Source organism: Daphnia pulex, chromosome 11, assembly GCF_021134715.1.
Source record: "Daphnia pulex isolate KAP4 chromosome 11, ASM2113471v1".
NCBI classification, from domain to species: Eukaryota; Metazoa; Arthropoda; class Branchiopoda; order Diplostraca; family Daphniidae; genus Daphnia; species Daphnia pulex.
The window spans coordinates 5,267,540-5,288,490 of NC_060027.1; the positions used below are offsets into that span (position 1 = coordinate 5,267,540).

The 20,951-nt window shown below is 37.1% G+C and overlaps 1 protein-coding gene and 3 long non-coding RNA genes across 6 annotated transcripts; 2 read left to right on the forward strand and 2 right to left on the reverse strand.

Annotated features, from left to right (window-relative positions):
* The first annotated feature begins 1,523 nt into the window (after positions 1 to 1,523).
* Positions 1,524 to 7,413, forward strand: LOC124207571. Of its 3 annotated transcripts, XR_006880054.1 has the most exons (10): positions 1,524 to 4,157; positions 4,274 to 4,487; positions 4,556 to 4,609; positions 4,681 to 5,046; positions 5,112 to 5,495; positions 5,579 to 5,739; positions 5,949 to 6,088; positions 6,164 to 6,238; positions 6,298 to 6,444; positions 6,556 to 7,413. It is a non-coding gene; the product is annotated as an uncharacterized LOC124207571 (long non-coding RNA). The 3 variants fall into 3 exon arrangements; XR_006880052.1 differs by having other exon boundaries at positions 1,524 to 4,609; positions 6,556 to 6,713; positions 6,936 to 7,413; XR_006880053.1 differs by having other exon boundaries at positions 1,524 to 2,517; positions 2,608 to 4,609.
* Positions 7,414 to 12,692: 5,279 nt separating this feature from the next.
* Positions 12,693 to 14,216, forward strand: LOC124207009. Its single transcript, XR_006879721.1, has 2 exons — positions 12,693 to 13,832; positions 13,913 to 14,216. It is a non-coding gene; the product is annotated as an uncharacterized LOC124207009 (long non-coding RNA).
* Positions 14,217 to 15,792: 1,576 nt separating this feature from the next.
* Positions 15,793 to 16,672, reverse strand: LOC124207552. The gene is made up of 4 exons (XR_006880038.1): positions 16,538 to 16,672; positions 16,401 to 16,462; positions 16,185 to 16,313; positions 15,793 to 16,125 (listed from the first exon to the last, which is right to left on the reverse strand). It is a non-coding gene; the product is annotated as an uncharacterized LOC124207552 (long non-coding RNA).
* A 1,177-nt stretch (positions 16,673 to 17,849) lies between these two features.
* LOC124207551 lies at positions 17,850 to 18,628 on the reverse strand. Its single transcript, XM_046605070.1, has 4 exons — positions 18,464 to 18,628; positions 18,326 to 18,389; positions 18,128 to 18,246; positions 17,850 to 18,067 (listed from the first exon to the last, which is right to left on the reverse strand). The coding sequence occupies exons 1-4, from the start codon at positions 18,470 to 18,472 to the stop codon at positions 17,876 to 17,878; spliced, it is 384 nt and encodes a 127-aa protein (XP_046461026.1). The 5' UTR covers positions 18,473 to 18,628; the 3' UTR covers positions 17,850 to 17,875.
* Positions 18,629 to 20,951: the final 2,323 nt, after the last annotated feature.

Genomic DNA, 20,951 nt, shown 5'->3' on the forward strand with positions numbered 1-20,951 from the left:
TCTCTAAAGAATAAATATAAACATGTTAACTCTACAAATGAAATATTTATATGTATATATAAATCAAAATAGACGAAAGGAAAGTTAACCTGATGGTTGTCGCCACGTTAGCAAAAGATCTGAAAGTGAGATTCTAACGAATCGCGTGTCAAACTGCATGATGGGGTTATCCTATCTAACGTACGTCTCGTAGATTTTCTCGCAATCGGAGGAGATAACGACGACGCGCATGATTGCAGGTCCAGAAGTCGCCAGGCAATAATCGCAATGTAAAGCGTAAATGGGGTAAATGCCGTCGTGATGCGTCCTTCTGGCCATAGTCCGCACAAATCCTTCTAAGTGGATGAGACTTCCGGATTCATTCAAATGCGGCTTGCCATCGGAAACGGTCTGGTCCCACACATAAAGTTTTTGAAGACAAATTTACAATTACTGTCGTAAAACATGATGACTACAATGTAAACTCAACTGTTTTCTGGCCAGTCCCTCAACAGTTTCCATTGTGCGGAATAACAGTGATGCATGGACAATGGCTCGGCCACTGTCATCTGTAGCCGGGCGCGGGTAACCAGTTTTCTCTTGTTCCGCAAGCGTGAGGACATGCTTTAGCATTTATTTATATAACATTGAATCTGCCGATAAAAATTGAACTTTAGAAAACAAAATTAGGGTAGAAATTAGAACTGCATTAGAACGTAATGCCAGGTGACGATTGAATAATTAAATCATCAGCTGGTTGTGCCCCGCTAGCGACGTTTTCCCACGGTCTAAAAAATTGAATCGCCTCTTGACAGATTCTATGCCGATCAAGGCGCAACCGCTGAATAGGGCGATCACGGCCGAGACGAACCATGACGATTGGTGGGATTGGCACGTTTTCGGAAATTATAGCTTCCAGCCGCTCTTCTTCATCAATGGTTAAGACCCTCCAGATACGAGATAAATCATCCGAATGCCATTGCTTCAAACCCTCGGGTTGTTCATTGTTTTCGCCAAGTTCATTGGCGAAAAGTGTCTGAGTATTCTTGTTGAAAATTTTTTTCTTACCTTGAACTTTTCTAAAGCCTCGTCCCTGGTCGACAAAGAGTCTGCCTTCATTTCAACATCGTTTTAGGTAGATAAAGAGCTAAACATTGGGGTAGAGATGAGAACGTACGGCGTATAGTCATCCTCTAACGAAATAAGACTTCCAGTCGTGGTGCTATAGTTCGGCATGGTGTCGAACTGTGTTGTCGTCATTGAGCTGGGAGAATACTCCACGTTTCCAAATCCAAAAAATGGCACACTAGAAAATGTTTTGGGGTCTTAGACGTTCCGGCCCTATACCATTCCGGCCCTACCATTCTGGCCCCAATTTGGAAAATCACAGGTAGGGCCGGAAGGGTGTCCTTTCCGGCCCCAATTTTTGAAAACCCTTCCGGCCCCATATTTGAAACTATACCGTTTGATGAAATAGCCGAAATTATATGACAAAAAAATTAAATATTTAGTACTTTTATTTGACAAAACAGAAACAGAATCTTCAGACTATATGTTATGATTGAAATTGTATTTATAATTATCAGAAATTAGATCTGTTAAATCTTCATACAGGGTTTCGACGCTGCCATATTTCCCAGTATTAAAATTTTCCCAGTAGGCAAAGAGAGTAGAAGTAAAATGAGAAGTGCTTTTCTTTTGATTTTCTGCTTATTTATCGGTTGCCAATAGAAACGATTTGAAAGGGACCATTTGTGATTCTGTGTGTAACAATTCAATTAGTAAGTAAAGGTTAAGGTGAGGTTTTTTAGCTAACCGTTTAAGGCGGGAGTGGTAACTTTCAATGGAACTGTTAGTTCGAATTGGCTGCATGAATACCGACCATGACTTCGGTCGCCACACAGTGCTGTTTAGCCATGTCTTTTCCATATAATCAAATAGATATGCTCCCTTCCTCTCTATATATAGATATAGAACATGCTCCAAGAATGATGTTCAAATCCACATCTTGGGAAAGAAAAATGTAAGAATTATTTCATTCGCAGTTAATGTATAGTAGGCCTACTTTTGGGTTTGGGGTTTTAAAACTTTACCGTTTTGTTTTAGCGTTGTTATTCAGCTTCCCTTATCTTTGACTCTTTTTATACATTTAACACATTATTTTTGATATTTTCCGGAACGATACAAAAGGAGAGAAGGAAACAGAGAACTAGGAACAGGAATTTTTGACAATTTCATCTTGTAATCGAACATTTTCTTTTCCCTTTTCTTTCTTGGCCACTTTAATCATCTTGTTCCTCATTCTCGGTGATGCTGCAATCTGTGAAAATGCTTGATAGATCGCTAATAAGGGCTAATATTTATTAAAATTTAGAGCTTATATTACCTAAAAAAAAATACATTAATTTATATTCAACTTCATTCCTACAGGTAAACTCACCTTTCAATTCACCATATTTATTTTACATTTCAGGAACGGCTTCTTCTGGAAGACACATTTCATCCATTCCAGGTTTTTGAGCTTCATCTCCAGAATCTGTAATTACCAAAACAGATTATTCCACCTTAATATTTATTAAAATTTAGAGCTTATATTACCTTTCAAAACATCCTCCATTTCTTCTTCAGTTACGGCTCCTGCCTGATCTCCGTACATATCATCATCCTGGATTTGATCAACTTCAAGATCCGATTGGTCTTGTTCGAAAAGATAACGTGTCAAATTACCTTACTGAAATTGATGAGAATAATTAAAGATGATAACACTAGTGTTGGTTGATTGTACCCCCGATTTTTTCTGGGACTGAGCTGTACAGAGGTATGATATGCGAATAAGGGCCCGACAACCCTCCAATATCTTCGGATGGATTGAGATGCATGTATCCTAGAAGAAATAACTCTCTATATCCGTCACTAATATGGCAGCCATCGTAATAATTGAGAGGTCCAAAGAAGATTTGAGATATTGTCTCTGTGGTTGAGCCGGTAAACTATTGGTCTACTCTGTTCTTAATTATTTGTCAAGCAGCTGGAGGGGGGACATATCGTATTCACCACATTACTGGGCTTTGGCGTCTCTGGAGGATGGGCATAGGTTTTAATTGCCACAAGAGCAACCTCATAAAATAAAGAATAATATGCAAAAGAAGAAGGGCATGAAGCGGGTCAAGAGACAACAGAGCATGGAAACGAGAGAAGACAAAGAAGGAATGCAAACCACCACCTATAACTTCTTGCAGAGATGTGTCTAAACCTATTAGAAAATCAGCAGGAATGTGACTAAATTTGTGTTGAAAGATTCGAGTCTGTGAGTTGAGTGTCAAGTCTGTTTACCTATTTTCTCTTTTATTCAAGTGGTTGTACATTGAATTTCTCAAACTCTGTGGGTAAGATCTTTAATATATCTTCGCATCAAACGGTTCTTCCTAAGCACAGGTGAAAATGATGGTGAATTCGTCAATCAGCAAAGGAACATGATTGCATTTTGTAATCAAACCAATTGCGAGAAATTTTTAGCTATGTTGGGCCGATTTGAATGTGATTTATTTATTTTTCGATAAGATGAGAAGAAGGGTGAGACGAAGGTGGCAAAAGACGTCAAAATGGGAAGATCTGGAAAAAAAAATTAAAGCTCCGAAGAGAACCAGAACTTCTCATCCCATATTTTGTCAAAAAAATTAGAGCCACGACCAAATCCAGAGGTGCTTTGGAAAAGTATCAGATGAACACGACGATAGCCTAAATTTACCAGTAGTAGCAAAGCAAACAGGGGAGATTTTTCATTCATCCTAGTAAATTACTGAAACTCAAAGAGCATACGTTTCCATCTCTTGCACCAACATCAATTTAGTGACGCACGTAAATATCAAACGTGCTTTTAGCACAGAGAAAGACATAAAATCAGCAAAACTAACACAATTAAAGTAGCCCTATTTCAATTGCTCCTCTTCATTTAAAATAATTTTCATCTTCTTTACATTTCTTATGATGATCCAGCGGGATCAGTCGTGCCAGCTTGTCAATGTCATGTCATTTATGTATATCTGTGACAGCATTTAGTAAGGAACATACAGATATATACATAGACTCAATCAACAAAATGATCCTACAGCCGAAGACAACAAGCACTCATCGATGTCCTTATACTGCATTTTAAATATTCCGAGGAGCTCCAAGTAGTAAGTAACGAAGCTATTATAAATTGAATTCGTATTTTTTTCGAATAGTCAATTACATTTTCCTGATTTATTTCTAAACGGGTAAGTATTTATCGACTCTTCATTTCATTTAACAGTTACAATTGATAAAATCATAAAACTTGGTGAAGGATCTTTGGGAACAGTTTACAGAGGAAAACGCAAGGGCATTCCCGTTGCTGTTAAAGAAATTTAGTTACAAAACATGGATACAAAACTTTTTTAAAGAGAAGAAAAAGAAAACATTTTGGTGGAACACAAAAATGTGTTGAAATTATGGGACATCCGTCATTCCAATGACAATAGTTTCTTGTATAGCTGACATATGAAAATCTATTTTATAATAAAAAGAAATTAATTTCTTCTATTTATTATTGCAGGCAATGGGTATTAGAGTTGTGTGCTGGAACACTTAAAGACCACAGCGTTGGGAAGTATGTATGCCGGAAAACACGATGTTCTTTTATCAGTTAACCAATTGATTACTTTACATCCACTCGAATAGTTTAGTGCATCGCGATCTTAAACCTGAAAATCTGCTCATCTCAGTGACAACACCCGTACAAATGAAAATATCCGATCTCGGTTTTGTTAAAAGAACAGACGAGAATGGCTGCTTTTCTCAGAGTGAAATCAGAGGAAGTCGTTTATGGATGGCACCTGAAATGCTAGAAAATTTTGATTTAACTTGTCTTCTTCCCAAGGAAATGTTTGCGGTCGACATATATTCCATGGGTTTCAGTATTCTTTCATATATCAGGAGGGTTTCATGCTTTCTTCAGGGAAGGTAAAATTTTGTATATGAAAAATTTTGAACTGGTTCGAGGAAAAATCATTGGGAATGATCCTGTTGTGCTACATTGCTGTAAAGGTTGCCATTTTCTTTTACTGAAATTATTTGAAATAGTTCATTACCATTTATTTTTCAAAATGTAGATTGTTTAACGCCTCTACTTTTTAACTTGATTGGAAATATGATCAAACCCAAAGAAGAAAGGACAAATTTACCTGAAGTCATAAAAATATTGAGAAAAGAATTGTTTTCTTCGCGTTAGTGTAACTTTTCATTGTGAAATCCCAAATAATCGGTTTTTGCTATCCAAACAAGGTCAATTCAAAGTAGTGATGCTGTCTGTGTTGAAAGAAGGAGTTTCTGTAAATCGCTTCCACCCTATCGAACCAATTCTCGTCTGCGGCTTTGATGAGCAATTGGTTTGTTTTTCTGCGGAAAACTTTTCCATTCCTTGTTCTAATTGGAAGATGGAAAAAAATCATCTTTGCAGTCTCAATACAAAAACAATTCAAGCAATGGAATGGAATGTAATAGATCCTTCAATATTTTACCAAATTTTATAGCCAGAGCCAGTTAACTATTTTCAAATTTCTTATTGTATATTTTTTAGTGGACGGATCCCAATTGGCTGCCATCTTTGGTAAAAGTCACGTCATTGCATGGGATTACTTAAAACGCGAAATTTTGGTTTCTATTAATTTACCGAAAAGTATTAATAGCATCGTTTGGAAACCCATCAGACAAAATATCTGTGCTCTTTTTCATCCCTTGGTAAGTCCTTTTTTCGTTTGTGTTAGTGAAACGTCTTTTGATTTATATTTTCTAAAACACAAAGATTATAACAGCAAAATTTACCTTGTTTGTTTTTAGGATGTGTCATTTTCTCATTTTTTTTTAAATCTGCAGCGTCCCATGATACCACCTTCTTTTCCTAAATTTTTTTTATATTTTCTATCTTTTTACCCTCATTCATGTCTCAGATTGGAAACACAGTTATTTTCTTGGATTCCTCATCTGTCGAAAGGGGGATAATTCCTTCCTCTTAGAGAATGGCGACATTGATGTTTATGTTATTTGCGAATCAAAAGAGCCGGAAGTCGTAAAAAAATTCAAACACGACGTGAGTTTTGATGTTGAAACGTTTTCATGTGAATGTAAATAATCGTCATTATTTTTTATTATTTATTTCTTTAAGGATTGCGAATCTGATATGTAATGAGACTATAAGACGAAGTATTTGGCCACTTTTTCTTGTGATGAATGTATGAAGGTAAAAGATATTCGGTTATTGGAATGATCATGCCATCTTAAACTTGTCGTTTCCCGTAGATTTGGTCAATGGACAGTGACCAACTCGTTCACACCCTGAAGATCAACCCTGGATGTCGCATTTTTTCTTGTTGTTTGAAGGAGAAAAAACAGAAGAGAAGGGAATAGACGCGACCAGAATATTTGCGAAAAACTTATTTGTGCTGGGTGAGTTGATAAACGGACTTGTTTTGTGAAAAAAACAAAAACGCCTCTACTTTTATTTTGGCGGTCAAATAAGTGGCGGAGATAAATTTCAGGTTTTTTTCATTTCGCTAGTGGAATGGACAACGGGCAGATTGTTGTGAGGACTGATTTTGAAGAGAATATAAACCAAATTCTTAATCAATATTACCTTTCAATACTTTCGCTTTCTTTTTCACCTGGTGGGCGCTTTCTGTCGGCATTGGATGCAAGTGGAAAAATAGTTAAATCAGGTAAAACAATAAATTATGTATGATGAATCATGAATGTTGCGCAATGTCCGTCTGCATCAATTGATATTTAATTATATCAGGAAATCATGTGTTTGGTGTCATGATAGCATATTCATTATAAGGTAGCATTCTTGGCCACAGAGGGACCTAATTACCCTAATGAGCCTTTAGAGCCAATTTGCCCAATGTCACCCTTGTTTCCTTTTGCTCCGTTTAAACCAGATCACCTTGGTCGATTGTTCAACATCTCCCTTTGGACCTGTTTCCCCAGGGGGTCCGATATATGGTGAGATGGGTCGACATCCCCCTCTATTTCATTCGATGGACCAGTGTCTCCCTTTTGTCGAATGTCTCCCTTTTCGCCTGAGAATCCGAATGTGCCATTTACATTTGTTTCTTCTATACATTTGTACAAGGTCAAATATTTAGATAATACCAAATTTCAAACTGATATAATGAAATAATTAAGAAAAAAGTATTTCTATCGTAAGAATTTGTATGCTAACCCAATTCTCTCTTATCACCTTAAGTTCTGACGGCTCCAACTCCAATTTCTCTCTTGCTACCGCCCAGGTGGCACACATCCCTGCAACAGACTCTGTTTCCCATTTTCTGGGAAACATACTGAAAACAGATCTGTAACACCTCTGAATTAGGTGTGATTTTCAATGTCTGTAATCTGCATTTAACACATGCCTGTACCTACACTGGTTATCCATTGTAATACATTGAATATATTTTCTTTGTCTCACTGGCTTTAAACAGACAAGTAACTCCTCTGTTTTAACAAATATTTCCATACTTTGGCTTACAGACTTCATACAGGGTATGGAAAATATTCTGTTTTACACCTGTTTCACTAAATAAGTATCACAGCTATGGGTCAGAACTGTAACATCTTTTGATAACGTACTCAGTGACACAGACTTTAAAAAGAGTATTTTAAAACAGTCTGGATTACCCTTTGTTCACAGAAAAAGTTTCCCAGCACTGGATCAGGAACTCAACAACTATGGGTAACGGTACTCTCGATACAAGACTTCATGCAAGGTATTTTAGAATAGTCTGTATTACCCAGCTTGGTTTACAGAGAATGTTTCACAACAATGAAACAGAGCTGTAACAGCCATCAGCTTTCATAATTTTGATGACTATAATCACTAGTTCAAGAAGTGTGTAGCGCCGTGCATCAGTTATTATGATCTTTGCTTCCAGTGGTTACATCAAATTGGATAATGGTTCAAACCGCCCGGAAGAGTATTTTGAAGTTGACAGTTTTGGTTTCTGTAATTTCAGAATGATTTTCACTGGTATAAAAAAGAATGTGTGATCCGTGATCTTTAATTACGAACTTTGGGTACATAAAAAAAACCTTACTGATAAGTAAAGTAACAGCATGTTTATTTCGGTTTACATTAGAAAGCTCTTTGTCAATAATAAAATCCCAGATAGGAATTTTTGTCTCAAGGCGGGACCAAAGCCGTGCGGCTGGTGCGGTGGGCACAGGGGAATCTCTAAGATGTCCCATTGCGAGCCCTTATTTGAATGCGTTACTCATTTTTCATCTTGTCGGATACGTCATTTTTTACTCCCTCTCGTACAAGTCTCTGATGCGTCCCGTTTTTATTTTTTGGCTCCTTCTTGACACATAGAAAATTTCGGAGAAACTGTCTTTGTGTTTTCGCGGCAAAGTTTGATTCTAAAATCTTATTATAACCTTTATCTTCAAAACTACAAACATGAATTCGTGGCACATCTGTATAGTACTGGCCTCTCACCACGACGATCCGGGTTCGATCCCCGGTTCAGGTTGCATATTTCTTCAACAGCGCTGTTAGTATGCAGTCGATTTAAGTAGTGTGTCCGGTAACCCTTTGCATACTTTGACAAATAAACTTGTCGTCCGGATATCCGGATCAGCGTTCGTGAAGAAATGTCGGCACAGCAAACACTCATAAGAAAAAGAAGAGTAAAGAAAAAGGAACGAAATTCAGAGTCCAGAAAAAGATTTATTATTAATGACTTCTTGAGATCCTTTTTCCGTCCCAAGTACGTCTAATGTCCATCCAATGGGACGGGATAAGGACCGCTATGAGATCTCGGCGAAGCGGACATTGTCCATACGTAAAAGACGTCCTAGGAATGTAAACTTGGGAATCTGCTATGTGCCAAGTACATCTCAGACGTCTCAAAGTGACGTGTTTTGTGCGTCTATGGGACTGCAGTGTGCTATCTGGGATTGATTGCATGAGTTTTTCATCATGGAAAACCACGTCAATACTTTAGTCAATGAAATGCACGTAAATTTGTACATAGTCAATTAGCTGTCAATCAGATTTTCAAATCAGTCAAACACAATTTCTACCATTCTACATTGTATGAAGTAAAGGAACAACCAACCATTTATCTCCGTTCTCAGAGTCTTGAAAAGGAAGGACAACGCATTTTAGGGCTGTTTTAACCTCCGTTATTGGAAAAGTTGTTTTTCTTCTACTTAGTTCATCGCAAACATATATTCACAGATCGGTGGCTTGCATAGGGAATGTGAAAAAGTTAAATTTTGATCCATCTTCGTCTTCAGTTATATAATGTGCCTGGGCTTTAATGACTTTACAGCCTTTTTTCATTGTGGCAATTTTGTAAATAGAAGTGTTAGATATCATAATAAAAGAATCTGCCATTGATGAATCCTCTCGCAAGAAATCAAAAATACTAGCTTTATTATACTGATGAGGATTTGATTCCTCAAAGTGCAATCGTTCGTTGTACCGTCTGTAATATTGAGCCAAAGGTTTGATGGTTCAATTAATTTCCTGCTTCATTTTTCCTAGATAAGACTCAAACGGGAAACCACTAATATAATTAAAAGTGATGATTTATGGAAGCTACAGTCATCTGTGAGGTAAATTAAATTGTGAAAAAAGTAAACAAGATGGTGAGCACCATAAATAACACCAAAATCGTGGACATTTTTCCGAAGACACTGGTTAGCGAACACAATCTGTTTTCTTTGGAAAAAATGACAGTAAAAGTCACATAGCAGCTTAGAAATACAAGAAATTATTAAACTCATCTTCTGGCAAAGCTTCTTTTAAAATAATCAAACCTGTTTAAAAATAAAATGTCGGAAAATCAGTTGTTTTCCAGCGTCCCAACTTCTTTGATGGTTGTCCTTTGTGGTTGAATTCATTTGGAAGATATTTACAAAATAATTAGATTAATTCATCAAATTACTTTATAAATTTAACATTCAGAAAAAACGTTTTTTATGGTTTTTCCAGTGATCAGGACTTTCAATTTGCACTAAATTTTGAATGTCGTTGTAGCCAAGTTCTTTTACAATTTTTACAACATCGGGAGCCAACATTAGTCTATTCCTTTTAAGTGTATCATACACTTCTACTTCGAAGCTCATTTCCCTATTTATCTATATATTAATATTTATCAAATGTATATAATCCAACTCCGAAGTATAATAAGGAAAAACAAAAATAGGAATAGAAAACCAATCCAATTAAACAAAAACCTTGACAGTGTCACTTTTGATGACTTTCAGAACGCTATTATCGTCTGCAAAGGTTCTTTCGATTTCCCCGATTTTTCTCCAATTTTCCCTGATTTCCCATCAACTGAACCAGGGGGAAAAGAGTCGACAACCACTTGAAAAAATTGCTTTTGTTCACGTATTTTTTAAATATATTTCTCCCGTGTAGCAAATATGGGAGTTCTGGTAAGAATAAAACGCCTTAAGAAAATTTTGCAGAGGAAGAAGATGCCAAACAGGACACTTCTTGGACCTCTTGGACCTGGTATTATGCCGCTCTGGTGATTCTCTAGTCCTCTCAGCCGATGTAACGGATATATTCAGTGACCACTTTGTCGTTCAGTGCACACTGCGAATCTCTAAGCCTCTGTTGCCGCTCAATAAGATAATCTTCAGACCGTTGAAAAAGATAGAAATTGCTAGCTTTGCTAGCGATATGGGTCCTACCTATTACCTGTCATAACCGAACCAGCTTCGACATGTGAGGCTCTGCTTCACAGTCAGGGGTTCTTCGCCTGTGTTTGCTGGTTCAATTATGAGATCGCTGAGGCGAGAAAAGTTTGCGGACGAGCAGAAAGAAGATAGAGACTGCGTAAGCTGACTGTCGACAAGGAAATACTGCTGGAGGTTCGGGATACCCTCTCAACAATGATCCGAATGGCAAAGACTTCATATCTTCGTAACAAGATCTCAGAATCTGGAAATGATCGAAGGGCGTTGTTGTATCTCCTCAACCAGTTCCTTTCACGGAAGCAGGACATCACGCTACCTCAGCACAAATCGCCTAAAAATATTTTGAATATCTTGGGCTCCTACTTCCAGGCAAAGATTCTGGATATTTGGAGTGGACTGGATTCGATCCCTGTTAGTGACTCCGAGGACATCCCGCTTTCTTTTGTTAGTGAAAAGTTCAGTTCCTTTCGCCCTGTTTCTTTTACTGCCATCAATGATAAATTACTCCCCCTCTAAACCTTGTTGCTTGAATCCAATTCTGACTTTTCTCCTTAAGCAATTAATCCCTGTTCTTGCCTCTCCAATTAGTCAAATTTTTAACTTGTCACTGTCTTCTAGTCATATGCCTACTGTCCTTAAAAGTGCTAAGATAACCCCTTTACTGAAGAAAACTGGCCTTGATCCGGACTGTCTCTCGAATTACCGTCGAATTTCCAATCTTCCTCCTCTTATTTCCAAGCTCATCGAGCGCACTGTTGCCACGCAGACTGTAACCCATTTCACTGACAATTATCTCTTTATGCCCGTCCAATCTGCGTATCACTCTGGTCATTCGATCGAGACTGCACTGGTTCGGGTCTTCAATGATCTTCTACAGAGAAGACAGAGAAACAGAGAAGACCTTAAATAATACATCATGTGATATCTACAGTTTATCCAATCACAATACCACTGATTGCTCAAAAACAAAGGCGAACAACGCTGGGTCCTATCTCCGTCGACCTTTAAAAGGCGTTAAGCCCTAGTTTTTATTATCATGAGTCTAAGGACTGTTTTAAAATACTTAGAGCTAAGCAGGAAAAGTCAGATGGAAATCGCGAAGAATTTTCAGTATCGTTTGACTAGCTGCTATTTCCCAACTCAAGTCAAAGAAGAATTAAAAAATATTCAATTTGATAAGATCATTGGTTTAGCGGAAGTGTTACTTTCATAATAAAACCTAATTTTTCCCACCCTTTTGTTTTCTCAGTATTCTATGTCTTAAACCGACGACTGATGTTCAAAAATTCATCCTATTTATGGATGATTTATGCTTGCTTAGTCTTTTTCCACTAACGGTACGATACACTACTGTGATTGTCTTTCTCTTACATATCTAGTATATCCTGGTAATTATACTGTCGGATATTGCTTATCTAAAGTCAACAGGTTGTTCTGCAGCAGCCGATCTCACAGTGCGAAAGCTTCCAGTCCATGAAAAGACGGGGCACGAAAGGGGGGTGTCAAAATCCATAGGTTTCCCCCAGGACCGAAATACTGACCTCTAGTTTACTTCTCTCACCACTCGACCAACTGTTCTGATCGGTGGAGACGATCAAAAAGGCCCCGACGAAATAGGACCGGAAATAGGACCGGAAGAAATTGGACTTCCGAAACTAACGTAAATTACACGAAAGTTTTTCTACGATGGAATAGACTTGACTTTGTCAGGATCCATACCTTGGTTATTCCGCATCATAATCTTCCGCTCTAATCACAAGACTAGTCTTAACTAACATTAATTATTATATTTTTTATGCATACCTTATCACTTAAGAATTATTAAAAGAACAAGTGGTGGCCTGGAGTGGTATAGAATCACCAAGAGAATTACCAATCACCAAGTACAGATGAGGTGATCAAAATTTTAGCAAGTCCTACTTAGTTGAACTCAATTTTTTTTAGCGTAAACTTTTTGTTAGAATGGCTAAAATAATAAGAATTAAACAAGGTTTTAAACATAATTCTTAAACGTTTAAAAATTAAATGGTATTTTACTGACAAGGAATCAAATAAAATTGCTAAATCCCTCAATAGCGAACAAAAAATTATAATAAAAGTGGTGCCCCTGCTGACAAGACCCCCCTCGAGATTTCTAGCTGGATCCTCTATTCATTTTTTTTTTTTCATTTTCATTCTTTCAAAATTTGACAGAAAACTGCGTTTGTTCGCGAAGACTTGGATTCCCTTAACCTATATTCAATCACGACCACTAGATGCCACGATATGTTTTTTTTTAATATTTTTTATACCAGCCGATAGAGGGTTGAGGTTGAGGCAGGGAAACTCGCCAAGTAAAGCAAAGTCCATTTCTTTCCAATACGCCAAGCTTTGAGGGTATCTGGGTATCTGGGGATTTGACATTTCTTCGACTTTTAACTTATTTTAGACTTTTCTCCTTTTCTTTCGGCATTCAAATTTTGCTCCATTGCCATTCTAATCCTCATCCTCGCTGATGCTACAATCGGAGAAAGCGTTCGAAAGATCGCTATCTTCGTCCGAGGTGTTGTTGTTCCTCGCCTCCAATGCCAACTCGGCCTTTTTGGCTTTCTTCTTTCGAAGACTTCTTTCGTTTGTGTTCCCGTTCAACTGTGTTTTTTTTGTACAAATTTTAATTTTTTAACCGTACAATGAAAGACAGACACAGTTTAATTTTTTACAAGTGTTTTTATTATCGACAAAACACAGGAATTGATACAATTTTTAAGACTCAATGAGTCATCGGCTCCGAAACCAGATCGAGTTTCTTAGCCGCCTCTTTGAGCGTTTCGACCGCCTTGTCTTGCTTAATCGAACTCATGGCCAGATTTTTCAGGATCTCTTCTTCCTCTTCCGCCGTGAGTATGAGCTCTGGCTCTGACTCGGATTCTCGACACAGTAATTTTTTGACATCTGAGTTGTTTCCACTCATCCTCTTCAACTCTTCTCTTGAATTTCTCTGCATTGCTCTGCTCTGCTCCATAGGCATCTACTCGTCATCCTCGTCGAGGCTACAATCCGAGAAAGCGCTCGAAAGGTCGCTGTCCTCATCCGAGGTGTTGTTGTTCGCCTCCAAAGCCAACTCGGCCTTTTTGGCTTTCTTGGTACGGTTGGCCTTCTTTCTTTTGCGTTCTCTTTCTTCTGGGTTTTTAATTAAAAAAATTTTAATTTTTTTTGCAATTAGTGTGCACATTTACATCTCACAACATGGTAGAAGCCTCATTACAGAGGCTTAGCATCTTTCTCATCTTGTTAAATTGCCACTGCACATCGAGAACAATCTCCGCCAACCTGTCACAAAATAAATTTGATTAGTTAAAGAAACTTTTCAAATCATTATTAACTAAGGTTCATGTGTTTGCAAGCTCAATTCAAGTGCATCTCAATTGAAAAAATTCACATACCTTATCACAGAAAATATTTGCAAATATTGTGTAATTTTAGTTTACTAATGTATGATAATTGGTAATAAAAAAGCTTAATTTTTATCAGAAACTTAGTCACATAATTTTTATGTGGAAACAAAGTCTTAGGATTATCAAGTTACTCAACATTATTTTTTTCTTCTTTTCTTTCTTTCTCTCTCCAGATTGGAATGAAAGGGGAGAAGAATTTTAACATTATTTCTCTCTCTCTCTAAATGAAAGGTAAAACTAAATAAATAAACTACTTCCATATAAAGAAATAAATGGATGAGAAAAAAAAACTTGGTGTGGAATGGGGTTCAAATGTGGCTTCCTCTCTTGCACCAGCTAATGCACCTATTAGTACTTCTACATCAGGTTATCACTAAAGACGAAATGATGTAAACAAAATGTCGTGGTTAAATGACATTTATTGCATCGATACATGGAAAAAGAGAGAAGGTAACAGAAAGACACAGACATTTTTTAAACACATACACAAACACACACATATATAGGCACTGTAATCTGAATTTTTCGACTCTCTTTTCTAGAATTTCTCCTCCTTTTCTCTTCCCCATAGCCATTTACTCGTCGTCATCCTCGTCGAGGCTGCAGTTGGAAAAGGCGCTCGACAGATCGCTGTCCTCGTCCGAGGTACTGTTTCCTTCAATTTCCAACCTGGCCTTTTTGGCTTTCTTTTTACGTTCGGCCTTCTTCCTTTTACGCTCTCCTTCTCCTAGGTTTTTAATTTAAAAATTTTTATTTTATAATTTGTGATTGATTATGATGTCTTACCTTCAGAACTTTCAGAATCATTTTGGGTGTTGTTTCCAGAATTAAGGTCTCCAGAAGTATCCGATTCCCCCTGAGAGGATTCAACTTACTTTGTACAAAAGTTGAGTAGACATCCATTGTGTAATAATTGTAAACAGAAAGCAAATTCAGCAGGAAGCAAATTTAGAAATGTTTTGAGAGAAGTTTTCAATTTCAAGGTCTTTTCGATTTTTTCTATTTGACGGACTCCCCCAACGTCAAGTTGGAGTCCGTAAATCTAGATGGCTCTAGGGTAAGAATGGGCTTCACTCTCTGTCGTCTGCAATGTTAGCGGCGGAAGGCAGAGGTTCAACAAGAAATAATGATAACAATAATAATGTGCAACTTAAATTTGTTTCTTATTTATTCTAAAATGTTTACAAATAAGATATTAGAGATAAAGAATTTACAAATAAGATATTAGAGATAAAGAATTTACAAATAAGATATTAGAGATAAAGAATAAAGAAACTAAAATGTTCAATCTTCTGACAGCGAGACATCAAGGCAGAGGAATCTCATAAATCAGCATTCCTATCTTGTCCATATAAAGGGTGGAAACATTACTTCCCATCTGAAGGTATCAACAACCTTAGAGAATTGACACATACATGTAACAACAACCGAGAAACAATGTAACAACAATCCGAGAAATATTTACCTGACAAACTTTAAATTGTCTTTTACTTACTTTCCACATGTGTAGTAATCCATTGTGTAATTGTAAACAATCCAATTGAAAGCAAATTCAGGAAGCAAGTTTAGAAATCCCAAGTGAAGTGGAGAAACAAGACAAAGATTCAACATTAAATGTAGATAAACTTGATGCTACCATTAAAGCATGTGGAGATGAAGTGATTTATTTGAAAGTAAAGAAAGCTGACAAGGTACGATACATGGAAAAAGAGAGAAGGTAACAGAAAGACACAGACATTTTTTAAACACAAACACACACATATGAAGGCACTTTAATCTGAATTTTTCGACTCTTGAATTTCTCCTCCTTTTCTCTTCCCCATAGCCATTTACTCTTCGTCATCCTCGTCGAGGCTGCAGTCGGAAAAGGCGCTCGACAGATCGCTGTCCTCGTCCGAGGTACTGTTTCCTTCAATTTCCAACCTGGCCTTTTTGGCTTTCTTTTTACGTTCGGCCTTCTTCCTTTTACGCTCTCCTTCTCCTAGGTTTTTAATTTAAAAATTTTTATTTTATAATTTGTGATTGATTATGATGTCTTACCTTCAGAACTTTCAGAATCATTTTGGGTGTTGTTTCCAGAATTAAGGTCTCCAGAAGTATCCGATTCCCCCTGAGAGGATTCAACATCAGGGGGAACATCTTCCTTGTCGGAACTTTCATCATCAGAGGCTGTAAGTTCAAATCAAATCAGTAAGTTACACATTTATCTTAATAGTTATAAAGGTGAAATATGAATTATAAGAATGATTTACTTACTCTCTCGATACTTGAGGTGCTTTTCATAAATGAGGAGTTAACTGTAGTGTGTACTTTGGCATCTAGAAATAATAAGATAAAAGACAAATTAAAGTACAACCTACAACCTGACAAACTTTAAATTTTCTTTTACTTACTTTCCACATCTGTAGTAATCCAATGTGTAATCCATTGCCGCAAATTCAGGAAGCAAGTTGGAAATTGATGATTTGGTTTGTAGATAAGTTTTCAATATCAACGATCCAAGGCCTTTTCGATTTGTCTATTTGGCGAACTCCCCAACGTCAAGTTGGAGTCCGTAAATCTAGATGGCTCTGGGGTACGAATGGGCTTCACTCTCTGTCGTCTGCAATGTTAGTGGCGGGTTTTTATCCTTGGAAAAATTAAAAAATTTGAACGTCATACATTGTTTGTGTCACATTTTTGAAACACATACACACACACACACATATATAGGCACTGTAATATGACAGATCATCCAACAGAGGGAGAACAATGTATCTGAATACCCCAAATGTAAGCAGGGCAGTAATTGCTTGCACGTAGCGTTCTTCCTCGGACAGCATCTGAATTTTTCGACTCTCTTTTCTTGAATTTCTCCTCATTGCTTTTCTCTTCTCCATAGGCATTTACTCGTCGTCATCCTCGTCGAGGCTGCAATCAGAAAAAGCGCTCGACAGGTCGCTGTCCTCGTCCGAGTTTGCCTCCAAGTTTGCCTCCAAAGCCAACTTGGCCTCTTTGGCTTCCTTGGTACGTAGGGCCTTCTTTCTCTTTCGCTCTCCTTCTGGGTTTTTAATTTTAATAATTTTAATTTTTTAACTTGTGATTATTTATGATATGTTACCTTCACATTCTTCAGAAAAATCACTCTTCCCTTCATTTCCAGACACAACATCAGGGTCTCCACAGCTCAACTCCCCTTCAGATGATTCCACAACGGGGGTATCTTCCTTGTCAGAATCTTCATCATCTGAGGCTGTAAGTCAGTAAGTTACACATTTATCTTAATAGTTATAAAGGAAAAACTTACTCTCTCGATACTTGAGGTGTTTCTCATAAATGAGGCACCAACTGAAGTGTGCTTTGGCACCTAGAAATAATAAGATAAAAGACAAATTAAAGTACAACCTACAACCTGACAAACTTTAAATTGTCTTTTACTTACTTTCCACATGTGTAGTAATCCATTGTGTAATTGCAAACAATCCAATTGAAAGCAAATTCAGGAAGCAAGTTTAGAAATCCCAAGTGAAGTGGAGAAACAAGACAAAGATTCAACATTAAATGTAGATAAACTTGATGCTGCCATTAAAGCATGTGGAGATCAAGTGATTTATTTGAAAGTAAAGAAAGCTGACAAGGTACGATACATGGAAAAAGAGAGAAGGTAACAGAAAGACACAGACATTTTTTAAACACATACACAAACAAACACATATATAGGCACTGTAATCTGAATTTTTCGACTCTCTTTTCTAGAATTTCTCCTCCTTTTCTCTTCCCCATAGCCATTTACTCGTCGTCATCCTCGTCGAGGCTGCAATCCTAAAAAGCGCTCGACAGGTCGCTGTCCTCTTCCGAGTTTGCCTCCAAGTTTGCCTCCAAAGCCAACTTGGCCTTTTTGGCTTCCTTGGTACGTAGTGCCTTCTTTCTCTTGCGCTCTCCTTCTGGGTTTTTAATTTTAATAATTTTAATTTTTTAACTTGTGATTATTTATGATATCTTACCTTCAGATTCTCCAGAAACATCACTGGTGTCGTTTCCAGAACCAACATCAGGGTCTCCACAAGAATACAGGATTCCACAACGGGGGTATCTTCCTTGTCAGAATCTTCATCATCTGAGGCTGTAAGTTCAAATAAAATAAAATCAGTAAGTTACACAATCAATCTTAATAGTTCTAAATGAAAGAATGAATGACTTATCCTCTCGATACTTTAAGTGCTTTTCATAAATGAGGCAAAAACTGTATAGTGTGTGCTTTGACATCTAGAAATAAGAAGAAAAAAGACAAATTAAAGTAGGCCTACAACCTGACAAACTTTAAATTGTCTTTTATTTACTTTCCACATTTGTAGCCTGTGTAATCCATTTGTCAGGAAAGCAAATTCAGGAAGCAAGTTGAGAAGTTGATGATTTGGTTTGAAGAGAGAAGTAAGAAGTATCAAGGCTTTTTCCAATTTGTCTATTTGACGGACTCCCCCAACGTCAAGTTGGAGTCCGTAAATCTAGACGGCTCTGGGGTACGAATGGGCTTCACTCTCTGTCGTCTGCAATGTTAGCGGCGGGTTTTTATCCTTGGAAAAATCAAAAAATTTGAACGTCATACATTGTTTGTGTTCTAGCACAGACTTAGGTTCTAGTTAGTTCCATGTCCACCTGAAAAAGTTAAATTGTTCAGCTATGGCAGATTGAGGAAATAATTCTAGAGGTAAAGAAAGAGGTGGGTTTCGTGGTAGAGGAAATAACAACTGGTCACGTATCGTTGTCTTCATGGCCAAGCCCCCCCCCCCCTTACTTGTCTCGTCACATTGTTCCATATTTACCTGGTCGTTCTTTGCGGTCTGATAACCTTGGTCGCATTATTGTCCCTCCAAACCTAAACTTGCCAACTATGATCAGAGAGCTTTATCACAGGCTGCACCTCGACTGTGGAATGATCTTCCAGCATCAATCCGTCTTGCCCCTAACTTTCCCGTGTTTAAGAGTCTACCGAAGACCCACTTGTATGCCACTGCTTATCTTTGATTATTTCATGTCCAATTGTGTGGCGGAGAATAGAATAGAATAGCTTCCCTCTGTGACTATCATCTTCAACTTGTGGCTCACCATCATCTGTAATTAAAGGCAAGTTTAATGTAGATGGCTTTTATTTCCATATAAAACTTGATTTTCCTTAAACGGCTGCCTCTACACTCTGTACAAACTCTGTAAAGGTACTACATTGTTTTAATTGAATAATTTTATTGTTTTATTGTTAGTAGTGGCACAAATAGCTTCCTTCTGCCAAGTAGTGAAAAAATGTCTCGTTCAATTTATTTATTTCTTAAAATTCTGTTAAAAAATGCGAAGGTTCTAAATAATTGTGATTACTTTTTCGAAATTCTCCCTCGAGTCAGACCAGTCAGAATCGCAGAAATTCGTCAATGGATGATGTTGGCTTGAACCGGACAAAAAGATGAAAAATGAATGGATGAAGAAAATTTTACCTGGTCGCGATACGATGGAAAGTATGAAACAAACCCGTTAATTCCCGTAGACGATCATTTTTTCTGATATATGGCAGGAGGAATTTGATTTGAGATTTAATGACCATTAACTCTAATTAGTTTTTATTTTGATTAATGAATCAACAAACGCTAACCCAAATTTGTTTCAGGGTCTACAAATGCTATGGAATGTAAGGGGTTTGTCTTTTGTGAAAAGGGGTTACAGGAGGGTGGAGGGTAAAAAAATTTGGGTTACGTCATTTATGGATGGTCTCTCCTGTAATTTTTTATGGCTAAATAAGCTCCCATAATTATAATTATATAGGATTAACAATAAATTTATAATAAATTGACAAATTCTGTTATTTTTAATTTATTAATCAGGCTTCTGGAGAAAACATTAGGAGGGAGGTTATAATTTGTCAAAGGGGAAATGGTCGCTACTCCAATTCAGTATCATGACTTATGTTAACCAAATTCCCTGCTTGGAGTTGTAAGAAAAGGTAATGATTGAATGATGTAATATTCAATTATAACAATGTAATATTTAAAAAAAAATGAAAAATAAACTTAAATTTTCTCTGGGAGCTCTGTAGAAGGCTTTGGTGTTAAGCCTGGGTATTGGCTATACTTTCTGGAGGTTATAGGCCCAAAAATAAGTTTTCTATCCTGTTGCAAAGATTCTATCGAATCAATTTTCATCGATAGGGCAAAAATGTTAATGCAATTCATCTTTAAAAAATAATTATTGCATCTATTCCTATCTATTTCATTGTGCCGAATGTTATTTGTTGGGGTAGAGCTGGTTACCCATTTCCATTTTTTTATTGTTCCACATCTTTTGTTTGATTGGACAAAGACTGAATGCTGATGTGACGTGTTGGGGTAGAGCTTGCTATCCAGTCCCTTTTTTATTGTGCAAAATCTTTTGTGATCTTTGACAAAAATTTAATGCTGACATAATATTTTTCCGACATAACATTTTTTTCAATGCGTTTTCTGACGGCCCCCTTCACAAGAACAAAGAGCTCTGTATCGTTGAATCGGCGAAGACCAACCTTATTGAACTTTTTCTCCCTTCCAGTCCAACAGAACTTCCTAGCAATTGAAATAGTCAAGCAATAATTTAAAATATTACTTAGAAGTTTATCTTCGTTTAAACCTCCAATCAGCATACTGAAAAAAACAATTTTTTTTCAATATTTTTAACTGGGAAATTGTCTTTACAAATCATTTCAGCCATCAAATTATCTAAATAATCTTGCTTTGCAACTGAAATTTTTTTTACCCCGATTCACATAATCATTCAGAGAGATGACTGGGTGGGCATCTCAGTCCCGCT